This window comes from Muscardinus avellanarius, assembly GCF_963383645.1.
Source record: "Muscardinus avellanarius genome assembly, chromosome: 2".
Lineage (NCBI taxonomy): Eukaryota > Metazoa > Chordata > Mammalia > Rodentia > Gliridae > Muscardinus > Muscardinus avellanarius.
In genome coordinates, this window is record NC_137787.1 from 185,966,184 (window position 1) to 185,989,035 (window position 22,852).

At 40.2% G+C, this 22,852-nt stretch overlaps 1 protein-coding gene across 2 annotated transcripts in view; it reads left to right on the top strand.

The window, feature by feature from the left end:
• The window catches only part of GPC6 (glypican 6), a gene marked incomplete at both ends in the record, with an annotated part of 1,162,580 nt that overhangs the window by 1,065,430 nt on the left and 74,298 nt on the right, over positions 1 to 22,852 (top strand). Inside the window, 2 exons of one of the 2 annotated variants that reach the window (XM_080689891.1) lie at positions 3,920 to 4,063; positions 8,051 to 8,080. In XM_080689891.1, the coding sequence (XP_080546017.1) occupies positions 3,920 to 4,063; positions 8,051 to 8,080 (174 nt within the window). The remainder of the gene's footprint in view (positions 1 to 3,919; positions 4,064 to 8,050; positions 8,081 to 22,852) is intronic. The other variant, XM_080689892.1, reaches the window with a different exon arrangement.

Consider the following 22,852-nt stretch of genomic DNA (forward strand, 5'->3'; position numbering starts at 1 on the left):
AAGAACCAAAGAAAGAGAGATAGGAAGGAGCTAGAGGCAAGACAAGTCCCCATCTCCCAGTGTCCTGACCCCTCCCACTAGGCCCCCACCTCCTGAGGTCCCCACTATCGTCCAATGGCACCGCCACCCGGGCTGGAAACTTTTACACTACAGGGTTTCTCTTGTGACAACTCTGGTTTCCTAAGGGTATGATAGAATCTCTGTTAAGGGACCTTCACGATATGAGGTTATTATGACAGATTTTTACATAGGCTGTCACCTGATTATAAGCTAGGTATTATTTCCCTAATAATTGGAAGTCAATATTTTGCTCAGTTTGGATCACAGTGAAGTGATCTTCAAAAGCCAGCATAAACCATGGAAAGCCACTAGGCTATATTAATGAACCCATGATGCGTTATAATTTACACCCTCCAAAACAAACAACAAAAATGAAGTGTTAAGTTTTTCTACCATAATATATCCCCAGAACACTGATATTCTTTCAGGACATCCATACTGATTTAACTTTAACCCACAAAGCCAGATTCTTCCAGAAGAATACATCGAGAGGATACCTTAACTCTTTCATTGTCTGGCTTCAGCAAACTTCAGCAGAGCTGATCCTATTATTTCTAACTCCAGCTTTATACTTTTTTTTAAGTCAGCTGTCATTTTAGGAGCAATCCAAAATAGCACACTCAACAGATCCCTGGAGCTTTGGAAATGTTAATGCCCTCCATCAGCAATGACCTTGCCACAGGGAAGTGATTCTGGCACTAGGGGAAAAGGGGCCCACTATCTTTATCACAATGGTTTACACCATCAACTTCAGAAATTGTGGGAGAGAATAATCAATAGTATGTTAAGACCAATCTCAAGAAATGCCAAGACAAAGTAGTCCTGCTCTGAAAAATGCTGAGTTGAAGGAGAACTTTTGAATACAACAAAGGAGAAATTAGCTGTGGTGGTAAAGGAAAATGAATTTGTGTCTCAAGATGGAATTTGTCATCGGGAATGGCACTTAAGGGCTCTCTGCAAACATCAGTGGAATCGCATAATATGCAAGATGAAAAATGCTCACTTGAAATTTAAACAACATGGACTTAAATGAGAAAACTGGAGCGAGCGCATTGTAAATACACACCATGCAAGCTTCTGTAAAGCAAAGGAAACTATCAAGAACCTCAACAGAGAGACGACAGAGTGGGAGAAAATTTTTGCCACCTATTCCTCTGATAGAAGACTAATATCTAGGATATACAGAGAACTCAAGAAAGTTACAGCTAAGAAAACAAATAACCCAATCAAAACTGGGCGAGTGAACTAAATAGAAACTTCACAAAAGAAGAAATTCAAATGGCCAATAAATGTATGAAAAAATGCTCAACATCATTAGCAATCAGAGAGATAGAAATCAAAACTGCCCTGAGATTTCACCTAACTCCAAATAGAATGGCAATCATTAAAAACACAAACAACAACAAATGCTGGCAAGGATGATGCGGAGAAGTGGGAACTCTAATACATTGTTGGTAGGATTGCATATTCATGCAACCATACTGGAAAACTGTATGGAGGAGCCTCAGAAAAATAAGAACAAATCTACCATATGATCCAGCAGCACCACTTCTGGATATCTACCCAAAAGAATGGAAACCAAACTACCAACCTAATGCATGTGTATCTATGTTCATAGTTGCACAATTCACGATTGCCAAACTATGGAACCAGCCAAGATGTCCATCAACAGATGAATGGATTACAAAACGATGGGATATGTATGGAATTTTACTCAACCATGAAAAGAACAAAGTTATGTCATTTGCAGGGAAATGATGAAACTGGAGAACATCGTGCTAAGTGAGATTAGTCACAAAAAGTAAGAAATCGGATGCTCTCCCTAACATGTGGAAGCTAGAGAGAAAAGAGCCATAGGAGGACCTCTAGATGAAGAAAGATAAACTAAGATGAGCGAATGAGGCCACATAACTAAGAGATGGAAGGGAAGAAGAGAGAAATTCTCTAATGTGCATGATGTACATTAACAAACATATCAGAGTCAATCACTCAGCCAAACATGAGAAAGAGGGAGGGGAGGGAGGGGGGTGGGAACTGGGGAAGGGCTAAATGAGCGATGTGTGCATGTATGCCTCCACCATCTTGTACTCCATTAAGAGGTATAACTACAATGCACCAATAAAAAATATTAAAATATACATATATGCAAGTTAAGAATTAGCTCACATAAATAGTCCTGAAAATTTTACTGGAAAAAAAATAGTATCTAAAAGAAGCATCCCCTATATACAAATGGAAGAAACATAAAGGTAAACCTCATCAAGATGTTCTGAAAATGTTACTATATTTCTTGTAAATCTAGCAAATTTATGGTCTCTTGATAAACCAGCACAGAGTAGAAAACATCTAAAAGTAGCCAGAGAAGCACTCCCACACCACCCTGAGTGAAATGGCTGTGGGAAGGAATTGGCAGCTCAGTCCCTAAGTTCATTACAATAAAATGTTTGATTTCCCACAGCAACCCTAATTGTGACATGAACAGCTGTCAACAAAATTAGAAGAAACTCTTCATTATATGAATCTATCCACATTCTCTTGTCCTAGTTCCATACTTTTGCTCAGGAGAGTGTTTTCAAAGAATTCTTTCAGTAGAAGATTTTGTTAATCAAAGGGCCCCCATATATATAATGTGGCTTTCTGTGCCATACATGAGATTCATTTGACATGATTTTGTGGATGTTTACCACCTCTGGATGTTCACTGAATGTCAATTTAAGTATATGAAAGAGTCTGGCCCACAATTAATTTAATCCCCAAATCATCCTATTAAGTAAATAGTATAATCTTCATTTTTAAATACCATCAATCCTCATTATTTGTTGTAGTTATGTTCTAGAAAGTTGGTGCAAACCCTGAATTAGCAAATACTGAACCATTGCTCCTATGGAAAATACAGAGGTAGGTTCCTACAAGCCACAGTTCACAATATTATCATCAACCAATCAGTACATAACCTTGTTCTATGTGTGTTTTGGTCACTAAACTTAGTTTTGAATGAAGTTTATGTAAAACACATATTTTTTTTCCATGAGACACATCACATTTATCCTATGCTCAGGAGTCCTAGAGAGTCTTCAGCCCTATTCTGGGGATCTGGGGATCCATCACCAGGAAAAAGTGCCAAAATGGGAAAACATGGTATTCAATAGATCACAAAAGGGACACTTACAGTAGGAGAGCTAAAACGAGAAGGCAGAGAGCATCACTTTGTTCAACATCAGCTGAGAACACTCATGTGGGGCCACTTACATTTTTACCATGCTGCCTATGTTTCTGGACGTATTATGAGTATTAATTTCAGGGTTACAGATAAATGTGAGTAGGCAGTTTTCAAGTCTAGAACCTGCAAATAATGAGGACTATCAGTCAGCTTTTGTATCACTGTGACCCAAATACCCTGTACAAACCAATTAGAAGGGGAGAGGTTTATTTGTCTCACAGTTTCAGAGGTCCAGTCCATAGTTGGCTGCCTCCAAGACACACTTATGGTAGCACTGCATGGCAGAAAAAAGCTGCTCATCTCATGGCGGCCAAAGGCAGAAAGAGCGACAGGAAGTAGCCAGATGACACTCAGTAACCCACCTCCTCCAACCACAGCCCACCTCTGAACTTTGATGCATTCCCAACACATGAGCTTTTCCGGGGACGTTCCATTCTCAAACCACACCAGGGTATAGAGTGGGTCGGTTTATATCTCTTTGAGTAATTCTTCTTGTCATGCTAGTAGTTGCACATGTTTAAATTTCAAAATTGGAGTTTATTAGAGGTATTAAAATCGCTGTGTTACGTGCTTCCACATCCCAGTCTTAAGAGGAAACGCACTGAGTAAACTTTCTTTACCTCCCATTGGTTCTTCCAGGTCTTTCAGGGATGTGGCCAGCCCAAACCCGCCCCTGCTCTCAGAGCAGCTCGCTCAGCTCCTGAGAATTTCAATACGCGTTTCAGGCCCTACAATCCCGAGGAAAGACCCACAACCGCTGCAGGCACAAGTTTGGACCGGCTGGTGAGTGCTCTCGGGTTGATGCATTTCAGGACAGGATTCTAGAAGAGTGGGCTGTGAAAATCATCTTATTCTTGTATCTGCTCCTGTTCCTAACTTGAATATCAGAAAGTAATAGGATCATTCTTTTAAGATAACTAATTAGATTAAGAAATCTTATAACTATTAATCCAGTGGTACAGTGACCAAACTTTCAACTTCATATTTCTTCTGAAGTAATCATTTGAAAACTGAGTTACCAGTTCTTCCAGAGATTTAATTACATTAGCACATTTCTTATTTGTCTGCTTCAGTTCTTTTCTTAACTTGGTTATTTATTCATTATGATATAATGTTACTTTATTATGACTTGCAAGCAAAGTTTTTTGTTTGGGAGTCCTGCCAAGAAAGCTCAAATTAGTGTTACTGCCATTTTTTTTTCTTCATATGTCTTTAAAAGGACAGAATTCTTAGAAATAGTGACTCTTTGAGACATTTTATTGGGTATCAAAGTCTGAATGGTATGTGTCATAAGAGCAATTTGCTTGGAGAATACAACCAGAAGCATAGTAAACACATTTTTAATGTATTTTAAAAACCAAATTTTGCATAAAAATTTAAAAGCCTATGGCTTCAAAGAAACAATTGCTGGTTATTTTCAATGTAATTTCTTCAATTTACAATACTATAAACAATTTATATACCTGTAATTGTTAATGTCGCTTTTCCAATTATCTTGATGTAAAGTTAACAGATAAAAACCTTAAGGTCAAAAAGCATTTGAACCACATCTGATTGTGTCATATAAAGCTCAGATAGCAAGGGTTGCTGGTTATGAAAATACTTTTATTAGTCACTATTGTAAATTACTTTATGATTTTAGTCACTATCCTTCTACAGTGTAAAACTCATAAGATTAAATTGGTTGCAATTGGCCTTGATGTAAGTACATCTCAGAATCTCTCTCTGATGTTCTTATAACATAAAGGCCTATCCATAAAGTTTCAAGCAAAGGGGTAACTATAGTCATTAACTGCTAAATCATGTTATAAATCTGTTGCCAATTATTTGCAAATGACATTCCCTCTTCAGTGTAGATTTTGGAAAAGGAATCATATTTGTAATCATTTCAGCCTTCAACTTTATCTTCCTTATAGCGTTCTCTATCACAGGTTCAGGAAAGGTTTAAAATTAGTCACTACTTTTCTTTTAAATGACCAATTAGATTCTGATAAACAATTAGCCTGTTGTTTTAAAGAATAATGGTTTTCTTTAGATTGCGTTATTTGAGCTCTACTTTACAAATTTTTTATAATCTTTCTAACTAGAAGCATAAATGGTGAGTATAGATTTGAACATCTCTCCTCCCCATTTTAATTGGCTCTAACTTAGTCACCAAGGGTCTAGGCCTTTCTGAATCATTGTGAAATCTAATCTAAGAATTAGGGTAAAGTATAAGATGAATAATTTTAGAGGTCTGATGTATGCACTGTGCTTATTGATAACAATACTGTATTTATTATATACCTAAAAATCTGTTAAAATGATAGATCTTACATTAAGTGTTCTTACTATAATAAAACCAAAATGATGATTGTATGTTATGCCCTTAGTTGAAATTGCAATTGAATTTGATATAATGATATCTATCTATCTATAATGATATCTATGGCAACTAATTAATATTTCCTTTGAAATAGAGAAGCACAGTTTACTCTCATTCTCAAGAGAAATAAACACTCACCCTTAAACAAGGGAAGTAGATAGAGAAAAATGTGTCTCAAGACAACAATATTTATGCAGTTTAGCACAGCCTAAAAAAACCATAAACACTGGGAATTTCGCTTGATATTTAAAATCTGATAAGAAAACTGGAGCTTGAAACTTTTATAGAGGAATTCCGTTGGTCATTTTCAAAAACCTACCCAATAAGAGGATCTGAAGAGTATGAACAAGAAGCAAAATAAAGATCTTCTATTTTAGGAACCCCACCCAAAACATATTCTAATCATTTTTAATGAAAATAATTGATGACAGTGAATCATCTGGTCATAAAAGTAAAAGCCAAGGATCAGACTCCACTCACAGGCATTTAGTTAATAAACCGTGTTTATTCCAACATGTTCTCTGGCAACACATAGTATTTACTTCTTCATAGCTGTGACTTTAGGTTGTGCAAGTGAAAATTGCAGTTTTATTAATTGAGTGTTGAATTAAATTTTGATCCCTTCCCTGAGTTAGTGACAGCCAGATAGGCCCACCAGAGCTACTTTTTGGAGCTCCTAAGAGTAAGAAACCTTTTCCACATCAAAAGGAGCTGTACCAAGGTTATTGATCAGAAACAGCAGCTGGTCCTGAAGCTAGAGTCAGTCTCCATTTGCAGCCATTGTCCTTCCCAAGGCCTTCTTCTCTCCCTGGAAGGGTTTTACATAGTTTGCAATAGTGCGAAGGTGAGGCAGTGACCCGCAGACCTGACTATCTGGAAGGAGCAAGCCCTGGTGACCTCTGCAAATGCGTCTGTTACCCATTACAGCCTATTTCCACTGTTTATAAATCAGGCTTCTGTTTCCTACTCCTGTTTTAATTTTCCCCTGAAAAGATGTTTCCTGAATATTTATAAGAAGCATGTGTCCCAGAAAAGTAGGATAACTTGGAAAGATTTTCCTTAATTTCTCTGTTTCCGTAGAGAAAGTGCTTCAAAGACTAGCATCAAAAGATTTTTTCCACCCCCCCCAACCTCTTTTGCCAAAATAAAAATAACTTGACGATAAGGCTCTTGGAGTATTACTACTTCATACCAGTCAAATTAGTACCTGGAGTATTAGCGTTTGGATGTTGGTAACTGTTCTTGTATCAATTATTAGAAAGCTATTTTTATGTGAACTGGTACTTATAGGATTTGTTTTAGTAATAAAGTTCACAATCCCAAGCTGCTAGTAAAACTTATATCAAGTAACTGAGAAGAAAACTCTCTTTTAAAAAAAATATATTTCATCATTGAACCTCTTATTTATTAGGAATTTTCAAGTTCTTTCATCATACCAAGAAACATCTCCTCTTGTGTCCAGAGAGTTACATGGGCCTACAGTTTAGGTACTCAGTAGTTTTCTATATATGCCCCTAAAATTATTTTGTCATCCAAAAATGGATGGATATATCTGTATAAATTCAGCTGCTGATGGAAAATCCAGCTCACCTGGAAATACCATAATCCTTACTGCCAACAACCATGATTTGTGGGGATACAAATTCCATCAACTAATTCTGTTAAGGGACCTCTCTCTTATCACCCTGTGTCTCTTTCTTCACCAACACTCAGCCTTCACAGCCCTGTGTCCTAACCAGCTGTGGAAGATTTGCAATGAAATGGGCCAGAGGTGATTATTTGCACTCATAAAGAGATTGGTTCTCTTCCTTTTCCCTTAAATATTTACTCTGTGAAATCTCTGAAATCATTTGATATAAAACTATGACTTTTTTAAAGAAAGTTCTAAATCACTGGATATAGGGAGTGTAAAAATAAATCAGCACAAAGTAGCTCAATTTTTAAGATCTGAGCATACAGAGGAGTTTCAAATTATCCTCTCTAAAAGGCAATTACTTGTACAGCTCAGAAAATTAGAGCACACCAGGCTACAGGGCTGCCGAACACACCCGAGCAGGGACTCTCTGTTACTCCAGCTCTTTCATTAGAGCCAAAATGTACTTCAAATTGTGTCCCTTAGAGGAATCTGTTGCATAAAAGTCAATGCTTCTTTGAAAAGCCAGACTTAGAATTTAACTCCTCGGGTTGGTGATGATTTAGGCCCATAAATATCCAGTAAGTATCGTACCCTGTCCTGTGTGTGTGTGTGTGTGAATTTCTCAAATATTCTACTGGGCATGCGGAGGGCCTTGGGGTGGGCTGGGTGGGAGGCATCCTGCGTAACTAACCTTTATACCTGTGCTGTGCTATTGTGTATAGAGTAATCTCTCTTTCTCTCCCTTTGAATTTTTCCTCTTGCTTCCCAGAGGACTGTGTGGACGACGATGCAGCACAGTGTAAGCATGGGCCTTCTTCCTCCTCACATCCCCTTTGCATTTTGTTCCCTCGTTCTGGACTATTCCTGAGAAACTCCGCCTCCACTCTCCCTTTCCAAATTGTCTCCTCTCTGCTTGGTATTTATGGTTAACAGCCGATTTGGTATTCTTTCCCAATGGCAACATTTTCAGGCTAATCTTTGTGTAAGACTAGCTCATTTGATGGCTGATTTAAATTCTATTCCAATGTTCAGACTGTTGTCGCCTGCCTGAAAAACTAGCTCTTCCCCGATAGAATATATTGGCCTTTTCTTCTTGTGCTGAGCGAATAATTACTTTGCTAATAATAAGAACAAACTAATGTCAGATATCATGCAGAAGGAGCTAATTTTTCCATTAGCTGGGACGTAGACAATTGAGAGATTGAGAGGGGTAAGAAAGAGTTTATGGTATAGGCTGTTTACTCTGGGTTTTTTTTTTTTCTTTCTCTCTACTTGAATTTATTAATTGCTCTTAGAGCATTCAGAGATAGAGCACTGGATATTTTTTTTATTTGAACGTGGTTTGTACGAGGACTGAGGACAAGAACTTTTAGATTATCTTGCTTGACTTTCTGATTAACTGAAATAACCACATGGTAATCTAATCTGGTATTCACAATGCCATCCCGTGATGATACCACTCTTAATAAATACCCAGACTCGACACAGCCCCATAGGTCTGGGAAAGAAGGTGGCTCTTACCCGAGGGGCACATTTTTACGCAGATGGGATACAGTGGAGCCACATGTCCATTGCCCCTAAATTCAGACAGGCCTAAAGCTATATTCAAAATTCCTCCTTTACAAACCATTTGTTTCCAAAGGAAATTGTCCCCTGAGTAGTCTCCCCCTTCATCATCCCAGCTCTCTGAGTTCCAGAGAAGTTTGGATGAGTTAAGAAAGTTAAGAGGTAAATCTGGACCTGGAACATTCTGGAAGGGAAGACCTCAAGGAAGGCAGGGAGGACAGAGAGCTCAAGCCTCCTGATGTTAAGTAGGGGATGGGAGCAAAAAAAATCATGATGGAACAAATTAGGGTTCTGTGCATTCGTTCCCATTCATAGCCAAAATAGGCGCAGTTCAGAGAGCCCGTGCCTGCCCTTCCCAGCACATTTTCTCAGAATCTCCCTATTTTCCAACAGATGAGTCCATCTAAGCACCTTATCTGATCATTACCACAGCCCTTGTATCTTTGCCTCAAGAATTACGGCTTCCTCACTGCAAATCATATTTTCATTACCATGTCTGCTGCTGCTTTACCCAGGCCAAAAGGGGGAAAAGAAAAAGAGGTCTGTTTTGGATATGATTCTTCCAAAAAACAATTGCAACTTCTGAAGTTCATTGGTAACAAGTACATTGTTAATATTGTTAATATTATTGCATATAGGTTTTAGTTCTTTCAAAAAACCAACAAGATATGCATTGTCTTATTGTCTTGAAATCCAATGGATAAAGCAACTAACATTCTGGTATCATGTCCTGTCCGATGGTTAAAACCAGTGTCAGAGTCAAATGCTAGTCATAAAAATGTCCTTCCATGCCTTTCTTGGGGCCGTTTTGGTGTGATTTAGGAAGTCCTGGTTGTAAGGATGTGGGAAATTGTCTGTTGTTCATTTTAAATACCATGACATTTTATTGTCACCTCAAAGGAGCCTGCATGTGGCTAGCTCCACTATTTTGCATTTCAAAAGGATGTCAGGCTATAATTAAGAAACTGCTTTATTAGCTAAAACTTCAGCCACTGTCCTCAGGTAGAACTGATAGTTCCCACCTTCTACCCCAGTGCAGACACGGGTACACTCACACACAACACTGTCTAGCTTGGCCTAGACAGGAAAAAACAAAACATCTCTAACCACAGCAAACCAGATTCTCCACTTTAATTAGTTTTCTAGAGATAAATGGATCAAAGCCAGATTGGCAATCAGCCTTGGCTGCCACTGAATGAATTATGCCCCATTCATCCCAGCAAACAAACACCTACCGCCTAAGCCCCTTCAGACTGTGAACTGCCCCATCTTGCTTGAGCCTGCTTTAGCTTCTGCTGAAAAACTCTACCAAGACACCTCAGTTTCCTTTCCAGTGAACCCTTGGTCATAACAACAGCAAAATGCAGTGAAGAAATTTTAAAAAAAACAAACATTAAAAGCAAAGCACACCACATATTCAGTCTTGGTCCCTGCTCTTCTTGGGCTCAGCACTGGTAGCAAGGACAGTTGCTTGTCACGGGCAACTTTCCACTAGGAGGCCTGGGTTGATGAGGCCCAGGTGGGGAATATCGTCAGGCACACATATGAAGCGATGGGTTAGCTCCGGGACAGTCTGCTTATTCTATGAGTCTGCGAAGGCACAAATCTAATGCAGTGCAGGACATCGTTGGAAACCGGGATGAAATGCCCGTTCCTTCTATGGACCATCAGTTCTCGCCCAACGGACAGTGGGCTATTTATATCTCCATGGAAAGCTATTCTTTCAGGCATGTGGAGGAAGAGTAGGAAGGGGAGGGGCTCAGACCTCTGTTTCAGTGCAGGCAGAGTTGTGTTTAATTGCATGGAGTTGTACACCATGGGGAGAGAGAAGATAAACCGCAGCACTGGCTACATAACTTCCCGGGAGAGGCAAACACCCATTTCACATCACTGCTTCAAATGTGTCCTGAGAATCATATGGATCCTGACAATAAAATAAAAGCATGCCGCACATTTTAGACGGAAAGTTGTTTTTGTACAATTTATATTCAGGATGAGTGGTCTGAAATCACTTAGGGGGTAATTTGCCAACAAACCCATTTGCAACTCTGGTTTAATTTCCCTTTGTCCTCAGAAACATTTAAGCAAAAGCTTGGGTGACGCCGTTGTCATAAAAATCAAACGTTACACTTTCAGACCCGATGCAGGACTGTTAACAGATTTATATCTATTTTATAGGATGTTGATATGCTTATTTTCTCCTTTGGGCTTTTCGATTTCTCTCAGAATTTTTAAACTTCAGCTAAAACCCAAATTGATGCGTTCGATCGTGATCGATCAATCAGCAATGTATTTATTGAGTTCTTTTCTGCTGCATAACACTTAGTAAAACTAGCTGCCAGCTACAATCTGCATCACAGCACATTGGAGCTGCTATCATCAAAAGGTGAGAGAGGCATTATTTGCAAATCACGTTGCTTCTCAGATCAGTTAGACACGCCGTATCTTTTCCAGGAAACAGTACCTACTATAGAGCTTCATAAACCATTAATATACAGTAAATAGAATTTGATTTTGTAATCTAGGAAAGATTGCACCAGCCAAAAAATGTAGAAAGGATATTAATAAATGAATAATCAGTTGCAAAATATGCAAATTGAAGCCATTAAACATCTGCAATATCTGCCATGTCTAAGAGTTCCTTTTCCCCTTCTTTTTTCTTTTTCTTTTCTTTTCTTTCTTTCTTTTTTTTTTTTTTTTTTTGTGTGTGTGTGTGTGTGATACTGGGGTGGAACCCAGAGGCTTTCTTACCTCCGGGCTACACTCCCAGACCTATTTTTATATTTTATTAGAAACAGGGTCTAAGTTGCTGAGAGCCTCACTAAGTAGCTGAGGCTGGCTTCAAACCTGCGCAATCCTCCTGTCTCAGCCTCCCGAGCTCGGGGATGACGGGCCCGGGTCATTTTCCCCTTCTTAAGCTAGAACTTTTTGCCAGAATCTTGAACAAATTTCACCGAAACTTTGGTGTCGGTTATAAACCAGCCAAATGAAAAACTCCATCTGCATATCCATTTACAGAACCTGCTCTTTATCCAGCGGAGTAACTGGCGTTTCGGTGAGTTGATCATGAAAATTTGAGTAGACAAGCAGCACGCACCTGCTCAAATGGTACCTTTTACAAAATGGTTCACTGCCGGGCGTGGTGGCGCACGCCTGTAATCCCTGCGCTTGGGAGCCGGGGACAGGAGGATCGCGCAGGTTCCAAGCCAGCCGCGCTGGCTTAAGAGACCCTGTTTCCAAGTTTAAAAAGATATAATAATAGGTCTGGGAGTGTAGCTCCAAGGTAGAAGGGTTTCCAGGAACCCCAGTACCATATATACATATGTTCACATAACGCATCCGTTGACGTGGATATTTTATTAAGTTATCAAGTGCCTTAAAGAACCTATTTCTTGTCATGGAAAATTTGCAGTGATTTTTTCTGCAAGCCGTCTGGGATATTTGTGCCACAACTCCCAGGTGTGATGTTCATGCTTATGAAAGATAGAGCTGAAGAAATGGGAGATTTCATAAATACCAGTTTTGATGTATTTGCTGTATAATCAATCAGCCTCTAACTGACTCTGGGGCCTTTGGAATACATTTTAAAGCTCTGGGAATTTGGCTTTTCCCATAACATACTTGGACACTCTTTACTGCTAGCAATAAACCTGAGGCATAAACATTGTAGGGAAAAATCAGATGAAAAGGAACCCATTTGAGTGAAAATTGACTTCCCTTCATAAGTGCTAAAAGTAGAAAGATACCTGCAATACACAGCCATTTTATTACTTAAGCTCATTCGTGCTCATAGTGTCGAAGGGCCTGCCTCCGCAGCGATTTTCTTATACCTTAAAGACTGGCCAAGCAATTAAAAAGTAAAAAAATTGACATGATAGAAAAAAATGAATGAAGCTGGGCATGGTGGTACATGCCTGTAATTTCAGTGCTTGAGAGGCCAAAACAGGAAGATTGCAGGTTCAAGGGCAGCCTCAGCAAACGTTAGACCCTCAGCAACTTAGCAAGACCCTGTTTCAAAATAAAAAATAGAAAAAGGACTGGAGCTGTAGACTAGAAGTAGAACACCCTTGGGTTTAATCCTCAGAAAAGAAGGAGGAGGAGGAGGAGGAGGAGGAGGAGGAGGAGGAGGAGGAGGAGGAGGAGGAAAAGGAGGAACAAAATAGGAGGAGGAGGGATGAACCAGGACTTGAGCAGCTCCACTATATATTTTGCTGGCTAACAAATAATTTTCTGGAAATTGGGTTTGTGTGGTATCTTTAGAAGCTCTCCCAGTGCTGTATTTATCTGGGTAAACCAAAGTAGGCAAGGCTGCTCCTATACAACCCCACAAGGACACATGGTTACGCAAAGTATTCATTGTGAATTGACTTCTGGGTCATTTACACATGATTGTCACCCTGTTCTGTGGGCCACAGATCAGCCTTTAGTTAGAGATCTGTCTGTCCCCATAGCAGGGGGAATAGAGAATATAGGAATGGTGGCTTATGTCTTCACCTGGGAGGGGTGGCACACACTGCTCACATTTCACTGGCCAAAGGGAGTCACATGACCAAGGAAGCCTTCAAAAAGCCAGAGATGGATGTCCTTCTGTGTCAAGCACAGGGAAAATGGACCTGTTGAGCTGGGCATGGTGCCACATGCTTGTAATCCTAGCATTCAGGAAGCTGAGACAGGAGGATCATGGCTCACAGACAGTCTCAGCTACTTAGCGAGGCCCTTTGCAACTCACTCAGACCTTGTTTCAAAATAAAGAATAAAAAATATGGCTGGGGGTTCAGAGGTCGAATGCCCCTGGGTTCCATCCTCAGAACCGCAAAACAACCCCCCCCCCGCCAAAAATGGACCTGTTGATTAGCAGTACATAATCAACCACAAACAATATGACCAAGGCAAGATTTTTAAAATTTAAATATCTATTTCACTACTCTGTCCAACTCTAAGACTAACCTTATATGAAAAAGAATAGAAAACAATCAGTCTTACAGTCATTCAAAAAATATTTATCGACTCTAACATGATCCAAGTATAGATAGCCAGAGTTTACAGTACTTTGGGGTGACAGACACAATGATAATTTACATCAGACCGTGTTCGGATGAGAATTGTCATAGAATGAACTGACCCTCGGAAGAGCCTTTGAAAGAACATTAACAAAAAAAAATTTTTTTTGGTTCTTAGGAGAAATCTAAGTCCTTGTTACAAAAGGAAAGCCTACTTTGCCCTAGTAACCTAGCATGTCTTTTCAAGTCAGGTGGATGGTTAGCAGCAGGTGCCTATTAAGTATACCTGAACTTTGAATTCACTCATCATCCTAGCAGAGCACAGGAAGTGGAAGATCACCTCTCAAAGACGGATGTAAAAGTTGCTGCCAGTGAGTATCCACAGAGAAACAGCGGGCCAAGATTCTTTTTATGACTGGCGTTGAATGTCATTCAGAACCAGGGAATGTATGTTCTTAATGAGGCTCTGATCCGGAGGCATATTTCCCGAGCTGCACTTGTACAATTTCACATCATGTTTGCTGAGGCAAAGCACTTTTTCTACCTTTTTCCTTCCTGGATCAACTTGGTTAGAACAAATCAAATTGTTCCCCCTTTTTCTCTCTTTCATACATCATCGTTTGAGAGGACCGCGAATTCACGTTCTGGAACCTGCCGTCATCTTCTTTTACCCTACCGATCCGTGTCTGAACACCATTCATGGAAGAGAACACTTTTTACAGGTTCATCAGGGAAATTGGCACCAGCTGACGGCGATGGCAAACTTATTGATTGCGGCGAAAGTCTCAGGAATGTGTGTGTCGTTGGCTTCTGTGTGGAATTATTTGCAAAATCAGAGGGCTTTGATTCAGCTCGAAGAAAAATGACAACACAAATTCATAAATTATTTATGTGTAATGAGGCAGGAAACCAATGACTTTGTAAGTTTTAGTCTAAGGGATTTTGACCTTAGAAAACTCCCCAAAGCAGCCAGCAATCATTTCCGAGAAAAATACTCATGCTTGCACTTGAAAGCTGAGTGTCTTCTCTGCTTACTCTTCACAGCGCTTCAAGTGCTAGGGAAAAAAATAGAGGGGCTCAAACAGCTCTGGGAAGAAAACACAGAAGCAGCAAACTACCTTCATTCATCTTCCCACATAAAACCCAGAAACCCACAGGCTGTCTTTTGTGTGAGACTGTCCACACAAAAATGTTTCCAGTTGCCTGGAAAAATGAAGTCTTCTGTCTATGACAGTCTTCAAGAGGCAAGATTTCATGAGGGTTTTCATGGTGAAAGGCTCAAGTAAAGGAATCCTCATCCCCCCACTTTGGTCAAGGCTTCTTGACAAAATAAACAGAATTAGAAGCTCCTCACAGTATTTTCATTAAAAGAAATAGTTTTAAGCTGACCGTAGTGGCGCACGCATGTAATCCCAAATTTGGGGAGGCTGAGACAGGAGGATCGTGGCTCGAGGACAGCCTCAGCTACTTAGTGAGGCCCTTTGCAACTCAGTGAGACCCTGTTTCAAAAATAAAGAATTAAAAATGGGGCTGGGAGTATAGCTCAGAGATAGAATGCCCCTGGGTTCCATCCCCAGTTCCAAAAAATAGTTTTTTTTTTTTCTCCATGATTTTTTGGGGGTGAAAAGTAAAATGAATGCTGAGGGCTCCTTTTCAATGAATCTGACCTGGGGTGACTTTGCTCATGGTCTGATAGGAAAAGGCACAGCTATGTGAGGATGTTTGTATTTCATTTTTAACTACCCTATCCTCCTCTGTCCATGACAGTAAGTGGACCACTCAGAGTCCATTTCTCATGAAGTTGCGCTGAAGAATGCAGCTTCTATGTAAATGTTGGTGATGTGTCACCGCCTTTTAAACTTCAGAGCAGTCGGGTGTTAGAAATGAAATGTGGCCACCAAATTCCAGGACCTGTACCCTCCACGTCGGGACCCGACCTACTCATTATCCTCCCGTGGAGAGATCAGCCAGTCTCTGCTTCCTGGAAGGGGAGAGAGAGAAGATAGGACAATTCCATCCTTCTCAGAACAGTCTTCAAATATTATGCGAGTTCACTGTTTGGGGCTTTTTCGTGTTTTCTTTCCTTTCTTTCTCTACTTAGTCTATCAACTAGAGACTGATTTCACTATGCAATTAGATTGACCCATTTCTTCCTATAGTTCTATTTTATTTGATGTATTTTGAGTCTATATTTATACTTACAAATTTATCTTCCTTATGAATTACACCTTTCATCATTGTGTAGTGAAACGTTCTCTCTACTGATGTTTTTTTGCCTTGAAGTCTATTATTTTATATTAGTATAGTTATGCCAGATTTTTTCTCCTTAACTCTTAACTAATACATCTTTCTTCTTTTTGCTTCTTTCCTTTCTACTTTTCTCTACCCTTCTATTTTAGAAATACTTCATGTAACCATTACATAGAGGAATTTATTTTCAAATCCATATTTTAAGCTTTGTATTTTAACTGGTATATCCGGTTCATTCTTAAATTTTTTTATTGGTGTATTGTAGTCATACATCTTAATGGGATAAAAGACTTGTGTAGACATACATGCATACATCACTTAATTAACCCTTACCCAATCCCCACCTGCTCCCCTCCCCATCCCTCCTTCCCATGCCTGGCTTAGTGATTGACTTTGATATGTTTGTGAAAAACAGTATGGAGGATCCTCAGAAGAATGGGAACAAATTTACCATTTTATCCCATTCATTTAAATGTGCAATAGTTATTTATTTCTTCCATGTTATTTGTGATTTCTGTTTATCTCATTATTTCAGTTTTATTTCTCATCTTTTTTATGGATCAATTGAGGATTTTTTCCAGTTTCTTTCTTTTTACTTTTCTCTTTCTTTGTTTCTCTTTTTAGTTTAGGGTCTAAATACTTTATTTCTTTAATGGCTATATTAAAACTTTTACATACATCTATCTTTTAAAAATCAAAGTTTTCCAGGCATGGTGGCACACGGTTGTAATCCCCGAGCTTGGGAGGCGGAGACAGGAGGATCGGGCTGGTTCAGAGCCAGCCTTGCTGGCTTAAGAGACCCCGTTTCTGAATTTAAAAAATATAAAAATAGGTCTGGGAGTGTAGCCCAGAGGTAGAAGGGTTTCCAGGAACCCCAGTACCACAAAAAAAAAAAATCAAAGTTTAATCGATCAATAAGTATCTTCACCTTCTCTGGAACATAAAGAACAGCTTAACTCTTACTACTCTTCCTCCAAATTATGGGCTATTATTATGGGGTCATGTACTTCGTGTGTGTGTGTGTGTGTGTGTGTGTGTGTGTGTGTGTGTGACACTGAGTGTTTAAACTCTTACAAAATTCTAGATGATGGGTACAGAACTTCTTGCACAGAATCAGCCACATTTTTACCACTTTCTTCAGCTACCATTTCTTCTTGCATAGAACTACCCATCAGGAATCCCTTCCTTGAGCTGCAATACTTACTACAGATTTTCCTTAATGGAGGGTTTTATATGAAAATGTCTGCCCTCATTCTTGGAAGACACCTATTCTCACTCCATAATTCTAGGTCAGTTATTTTCTCTGGGTTCACTGTCTCCTGATTTCTTTTCCTGCTGTTGAGAAGTCAGCTATCAGCCCTCCCCTTTGTAAATAATCTATATTATCTTTCAAGCCACCTATTAAGTGGTCTTTATTATTCTATAATTCCATTATAATTTATAGATGTAGACTTATTTTTAAACTTATTTTTCCTAGAATGTATTGGGCTTTCCGAATCTCATGACTGATTTCTTTTATTATTATGGAAAATCTAAGTCATTAGCTCATCAACTATTGTTTCAACATAATTCTCTCGCTCTCTCGCTCTCTCCCTCTTATTGCATAACTGATTAGGCATATCAGATTCTCACTATATTCTCCATTTCTCTTAATCTTTCTTTGTCTTTTGATACATTATGTATGAAATTTTTAGCTCCAATTTTTCAGCTTATTAAATCTCTCTTCTGTTATATGTAATTTGCCATTAAATATTGAGATTTTAACTCTGATGATTTTATCTTTATTTCTAATATTTATTTACTTTTTCAAATATGTTTGGTCCTATATTTAATAGTTTTATAGTCTTTTTTACATTCCTAAATTCTACATTTTCAATGTTTAACACATTTACTTTATGTTTGGTGTCTAATACTTCTAATATTTTAATTGTTTGCTGGCCTCATCTAGTATTTCTATAAATTCTTGCAAATAGTGCCTTAGGTCCTTAAATGTGTAACATTTTATTTATTTGTTTATTATTTATTTATTCCTGTTACTTTCGATCTTGCATGAATATGTGAGCCTGTATTCCTTAGAACTTTAGCAGGAGAAAATCTGTGTGGCCTGTGTTGAAGGGTACTTCTATTTTTCTTTTCTTTATTTTAAATTGGCATGTGCAATGAAGGCTGTTTTTATTTCACTCTTATACTAAGGATTTATCCCTTGGATGCCCAGTGTTACATGGTGAGGCTCTAGCACTCCCTCACCACCTAGGGAAGCCAACCCTTAAGCTTCTCTCTCTTACCCTACACTACAAACTGATTCAAACCAACCCTTAAGGCCATCTGGGTCTAGGGAATGTCCGTAGAGCAAAAACCAGCCTTTGTACTCATGTTTTCTCTTCTGGGTTCTCATTTGCACTTAGGTTTTTCCCTTTGAAGATTTCTTACTTTCTTGCCAATTCATGGACTCTTTTAAAGTATATTTTCTATAATTTACATAGCAGCTCTAGTAGAAGGGCCAATCAGGGAATCTAGTTTTCTATACTTTCCAAGAAATGTACAGAAAAATATGTACACAGATACACACAGGGTAATATCCTCCATGAACTATGTGTTAAAATCCTTTGGCTTGGTGAAGCTTTGTACCATTTTATATTTTTTACATTTTTTATTGGTGCATTGTAGTCATACATCTTAATGCCGTATGAGATGGTGAAGGCATACATGCACACATCACCCAATTAACCCTTACTCAATTCCCACCCTATTCTCTCCCCCTCCCTCCTTCTCATGTTCGGATTAGTGATTGACTTTGAAATGCCTGTAAATGTACATCATGTGCATCATAAAATTTCCCTCTTCCCCCCTCCCATCCCCTCAGTTAGGTCGCCTTATTTGCTCATTTATAGAATCTCCTTCTTAGTCTAGAGTTCCTCCTATGATCCATTTTCTCCCTCGTTTCCACATATTAGGGAGAGCATCTGATTTCCTATTTTTTATGACTGACTAATCTCACTTGGCATAATGTTCTCCAGTTCCATCCATTTCCCTGTAAATGACATAATTGTGTTTTTCTTTATGGCTGCATTGTATCATTTTAAAGGAGACCATTGGAACAGCTACTATTTGAGTTCTCTTGTTTCTGATGAGTATCCTAGGAAGCCCTGTTTCACTTGTCCATATTGTTGGCTAGTGCTGTTCTAGGTACGTGCCTAAACTCCTGGCGCACCAAGTCCACAGCCCCATCTCAGCAGCCTCAAAGCTACCCAGGCTTGAGTCTACGGACCCAGCCCGCCGGGGGAACAGGGTTTCAGTCCAAGACCTAAGTTCTTGCTGCTGCAAACTTTGTCAGACCTCCTGCTTATGAGTTTTTTTATGGAGGATTTGAACCAAAAGATGTGGCTAGCATATAGTGAGAGCTCTTGACCTGCAGAGAGGCAAATTTAGAACACACTTTACTTTGTTTCCTTATTGACACCTGGAAAGGGATCCTTCTCCATACACTTAGCAACCCAAGCAGCAGAAGAGGAATGAGAATAGCAAAATAGGTGAAAGGTGCCTGGACTATCTGGTGGTCATTAAGGAGCATTTTCATGAACAATGGTCCTCACAGCTACTGAAGTCAATGCCTCTGTGGAATGATGGACTCTGAACTACGGTGATTATTATGATTTCACGTAGCCTAATCAAAATAGATGCTCATAGTGCCATCCTTAAAAATCTTAACAACAGGGGCATGTTCTGAGAAATGCATCCTTGGGTGACTTTGGCATTGTGCACACATCACAGAGTGTACTTACACAGACCTGCACGGTGCCGGGCAGTCACTCCCTGTGGCCTCTTGGTGCTATCAAAACACAGAAAACGGGATGCATGAGGTCGCTGCCAGTGTCGCCAAGCATCCTGTTTTATAAACTTTTTTTAGGTAAATAAAAAAGTACATCCTAAAATAATAATAAAAATGATAAATATTAAATGCATAAACCAGCAACACAGCGGATCACGGCTATCGCTGAGTGCACCGTGCCATGTATAACTGTGTGTGCTTTTTATACTGCTGGCAGCATGGTGGGTTTGTTTATGGCAGCACGACTAAAAACATATAAACAATGCTTGAGCTAGGACGTCACCAGGCAGTGGGAATGTTTGAACTCCATCATAGCAGCGTGGGACCACCCCCCTGTATCTGTTCCATCGCTGCAGTTCTGCTGTGGATTATAGAATGAGTTGTTCCCACAGACCACTCTGAAGTCTGCCTGAGCCCAAAATCCAGACCTCACGGGCTAGTGTTAATTTGAGTAAAGTGACTAATAGATGCTGTTATGGTTCAGATATTAAGTTTCTCCCAAAGGCCCATAGGCTTGGTACCAGCCCGGGATGCTGTTAGGAGGTGGGGCCTAGGAAAGGGAAGTTAGGTCTTTGGGAGTACATTGTTGTAATCCCAGTACTTGAGAGACTAAAATAGGAGGATGGTGGGTTTGAATCCAGCATCAGGAACTTAATGACATTTTCAGCAACTTAGTGAGACCCTGTTTCAAATTTAAAAAAATAAAAAGAGGGCTGATGATGATGTAGCTCAGAAATAAAATGCCCCTGGGTTTAATTCCCAGTATCACACACACACACACACACACACACACACACACACACACACACGGGCAGAATACGGGACCCTGGTCCCTTCTTCTCTCTGTTTCTCAGCCACCATGATATAACTATACCTCCATCACACACACTTCTGCCTTTATGATCTGTGCCACCATAGATCCACAGCGACAGGGCCAAGTGGCCATGGACTGAAATCTCCAAAACCATGAGCCAGAATAAACCTTCCTCCTTGTCCCCTGATTGTCCTCGCCGATGTTGATTCTCACCGCAAAGGAGAGCTAGCACGTCAATATGCCTGCTGAGTAGGTTGGCGTGACATGCAAATGATCTCATCCATTCACTCATTCACTCATTCACTCATTCACTCACTCCCTGACTCACACAGACAGAGGGCAAACCCAGGTAGAGAGGGAAGGGCGTTTCGGCCTCACAAAACCAGCTCCAGGTGGTCCAAAGGAAAACTGCGGGACTAAGACAGAGCCAACCCTGCAGTTGAGTGGCGTCATTCCTTTATCCGACTGCTCCATCCCTCCTGCCTTCTTCCTGCGAGGATCTGCCCCACCACCAGATGTACATCCCTTTTAGTTGCCACATGGTAAATGCCAAAACCAAGGTTTTGGTACCACACAAGCAGAGATCGAAATTCTGACTTTGGTGAGGAATTTCCTTTCTTCCCTTATTTCTTCCCTTTTTTCCTTCCCTACTTTCTTCCTTTCTTCCTTCCTTCCTTCCCTTCTTCCTTCCTTCCCTTCTTCCCTCCTTCCCTCCTTCCCTTCTTCCCTTCTTTCTTCTTTCCTTCCTTTCCTTCCTTCAGCCTTCCTTTCTTTCATTGGTACTAGAAATTGGACCCCAGGGTATTCCTATTCCTCTGAGCTACACCCCCCCCAGCCCTATTTTATTTTAAAACATGGTCCCACTAAGATGCCGAGGGCCTTGCTCACTTGCTGAGGCTGTCCTCCAACCTGGGATTCTGCTATCTCAGCCTCCCAAGTACTGGGATTATAGGCATGAACCACCACGCCCAGCTTGGGTAAGAATTTCCTAACCCTATCTACTTTTCTGGTCTGTAAAATGTTTGTGAAGATGTACTTCAGTGTGCACAGAGCTCCTAGCTGAGCCATTGTCCATATTAGACCTGGATGTAATTAATATTCATGATGAGAGTAGCAGATGACGCTCGGCTATTATGAAGAATCCTATGAATACAGAAGAACATTTCACTCCAAAGATCTCAGTATCCAGTGGGACCTGGTTTGAACACAAAGCCTTAGGTACACATCTCTGCCAGGCCTCTGTTCTGTGCAGAAAGCAGCACTGATGACCAGCCTCAGCTCAGCACACACAGGACTCCTTGGTGGGGACTAGAGAAAATGGAGAAGCACACACTGACTCCCTGTACTGCTGTGGAATAAAATTAATGGTGGTGCATCCACATTGCAAGGTTACAATAAGAAGTCCTGGGTACACTTCTGGAGAGCTGATCAGAGACTCAAGTTATATGAAAGTATTTGGAGACGATGGCACTAAACGGTGCGTGAAAATACCCTGGAGGAGTTACAGATGGGTGAGGGACTCGTGGATGAGAGCTGTGAGAGGCCCGAGCCCTCGCGTCAGCGCTCAGAACCGCCGCTGAACAGCTTTCAAAACCACATTCAGGCCAGGCCAGGAAGGAATACAGGTGGAGGACCTGGAAGAAAACAAATCAGGTGGCAGAGTTGGGTATGAAGGTGGACAGCGTCTGCAACCGCCTCTCTTTAAACACTTGAAGGTGAACACAGGGAAAGTCCGATGACTTTCACTGTAAAATGATCAGTGCTTCCAAGTTGCTTTGATTATGGGGAATGACAAGAAGAATCTTGCAGCTATTTTAAAACTTCCCCAGCTTGACCTTTCTCCTCTTAATATAGTAGGGCAAGCCAGGAGTGGTGGTGCATGCCCGACATGCTAATACCTGGGAGGCTGTGATAAGAGGATCATAGGTTCAAGACCAGCCTCAGCACCTCAGCAACTTAGGGAGGCCCCGTTTCAAACTTTAAAAAGGCTGGGGTTATAGCATCAAAGGTACAATGCCCCTGGGTTCCACCCCCATTTCTAAAAATAATTAAAATTGAGATAGTAGGACACACCGGCACAATGTCCAGGCTGTGGCTCAAAGGTTGGACCAC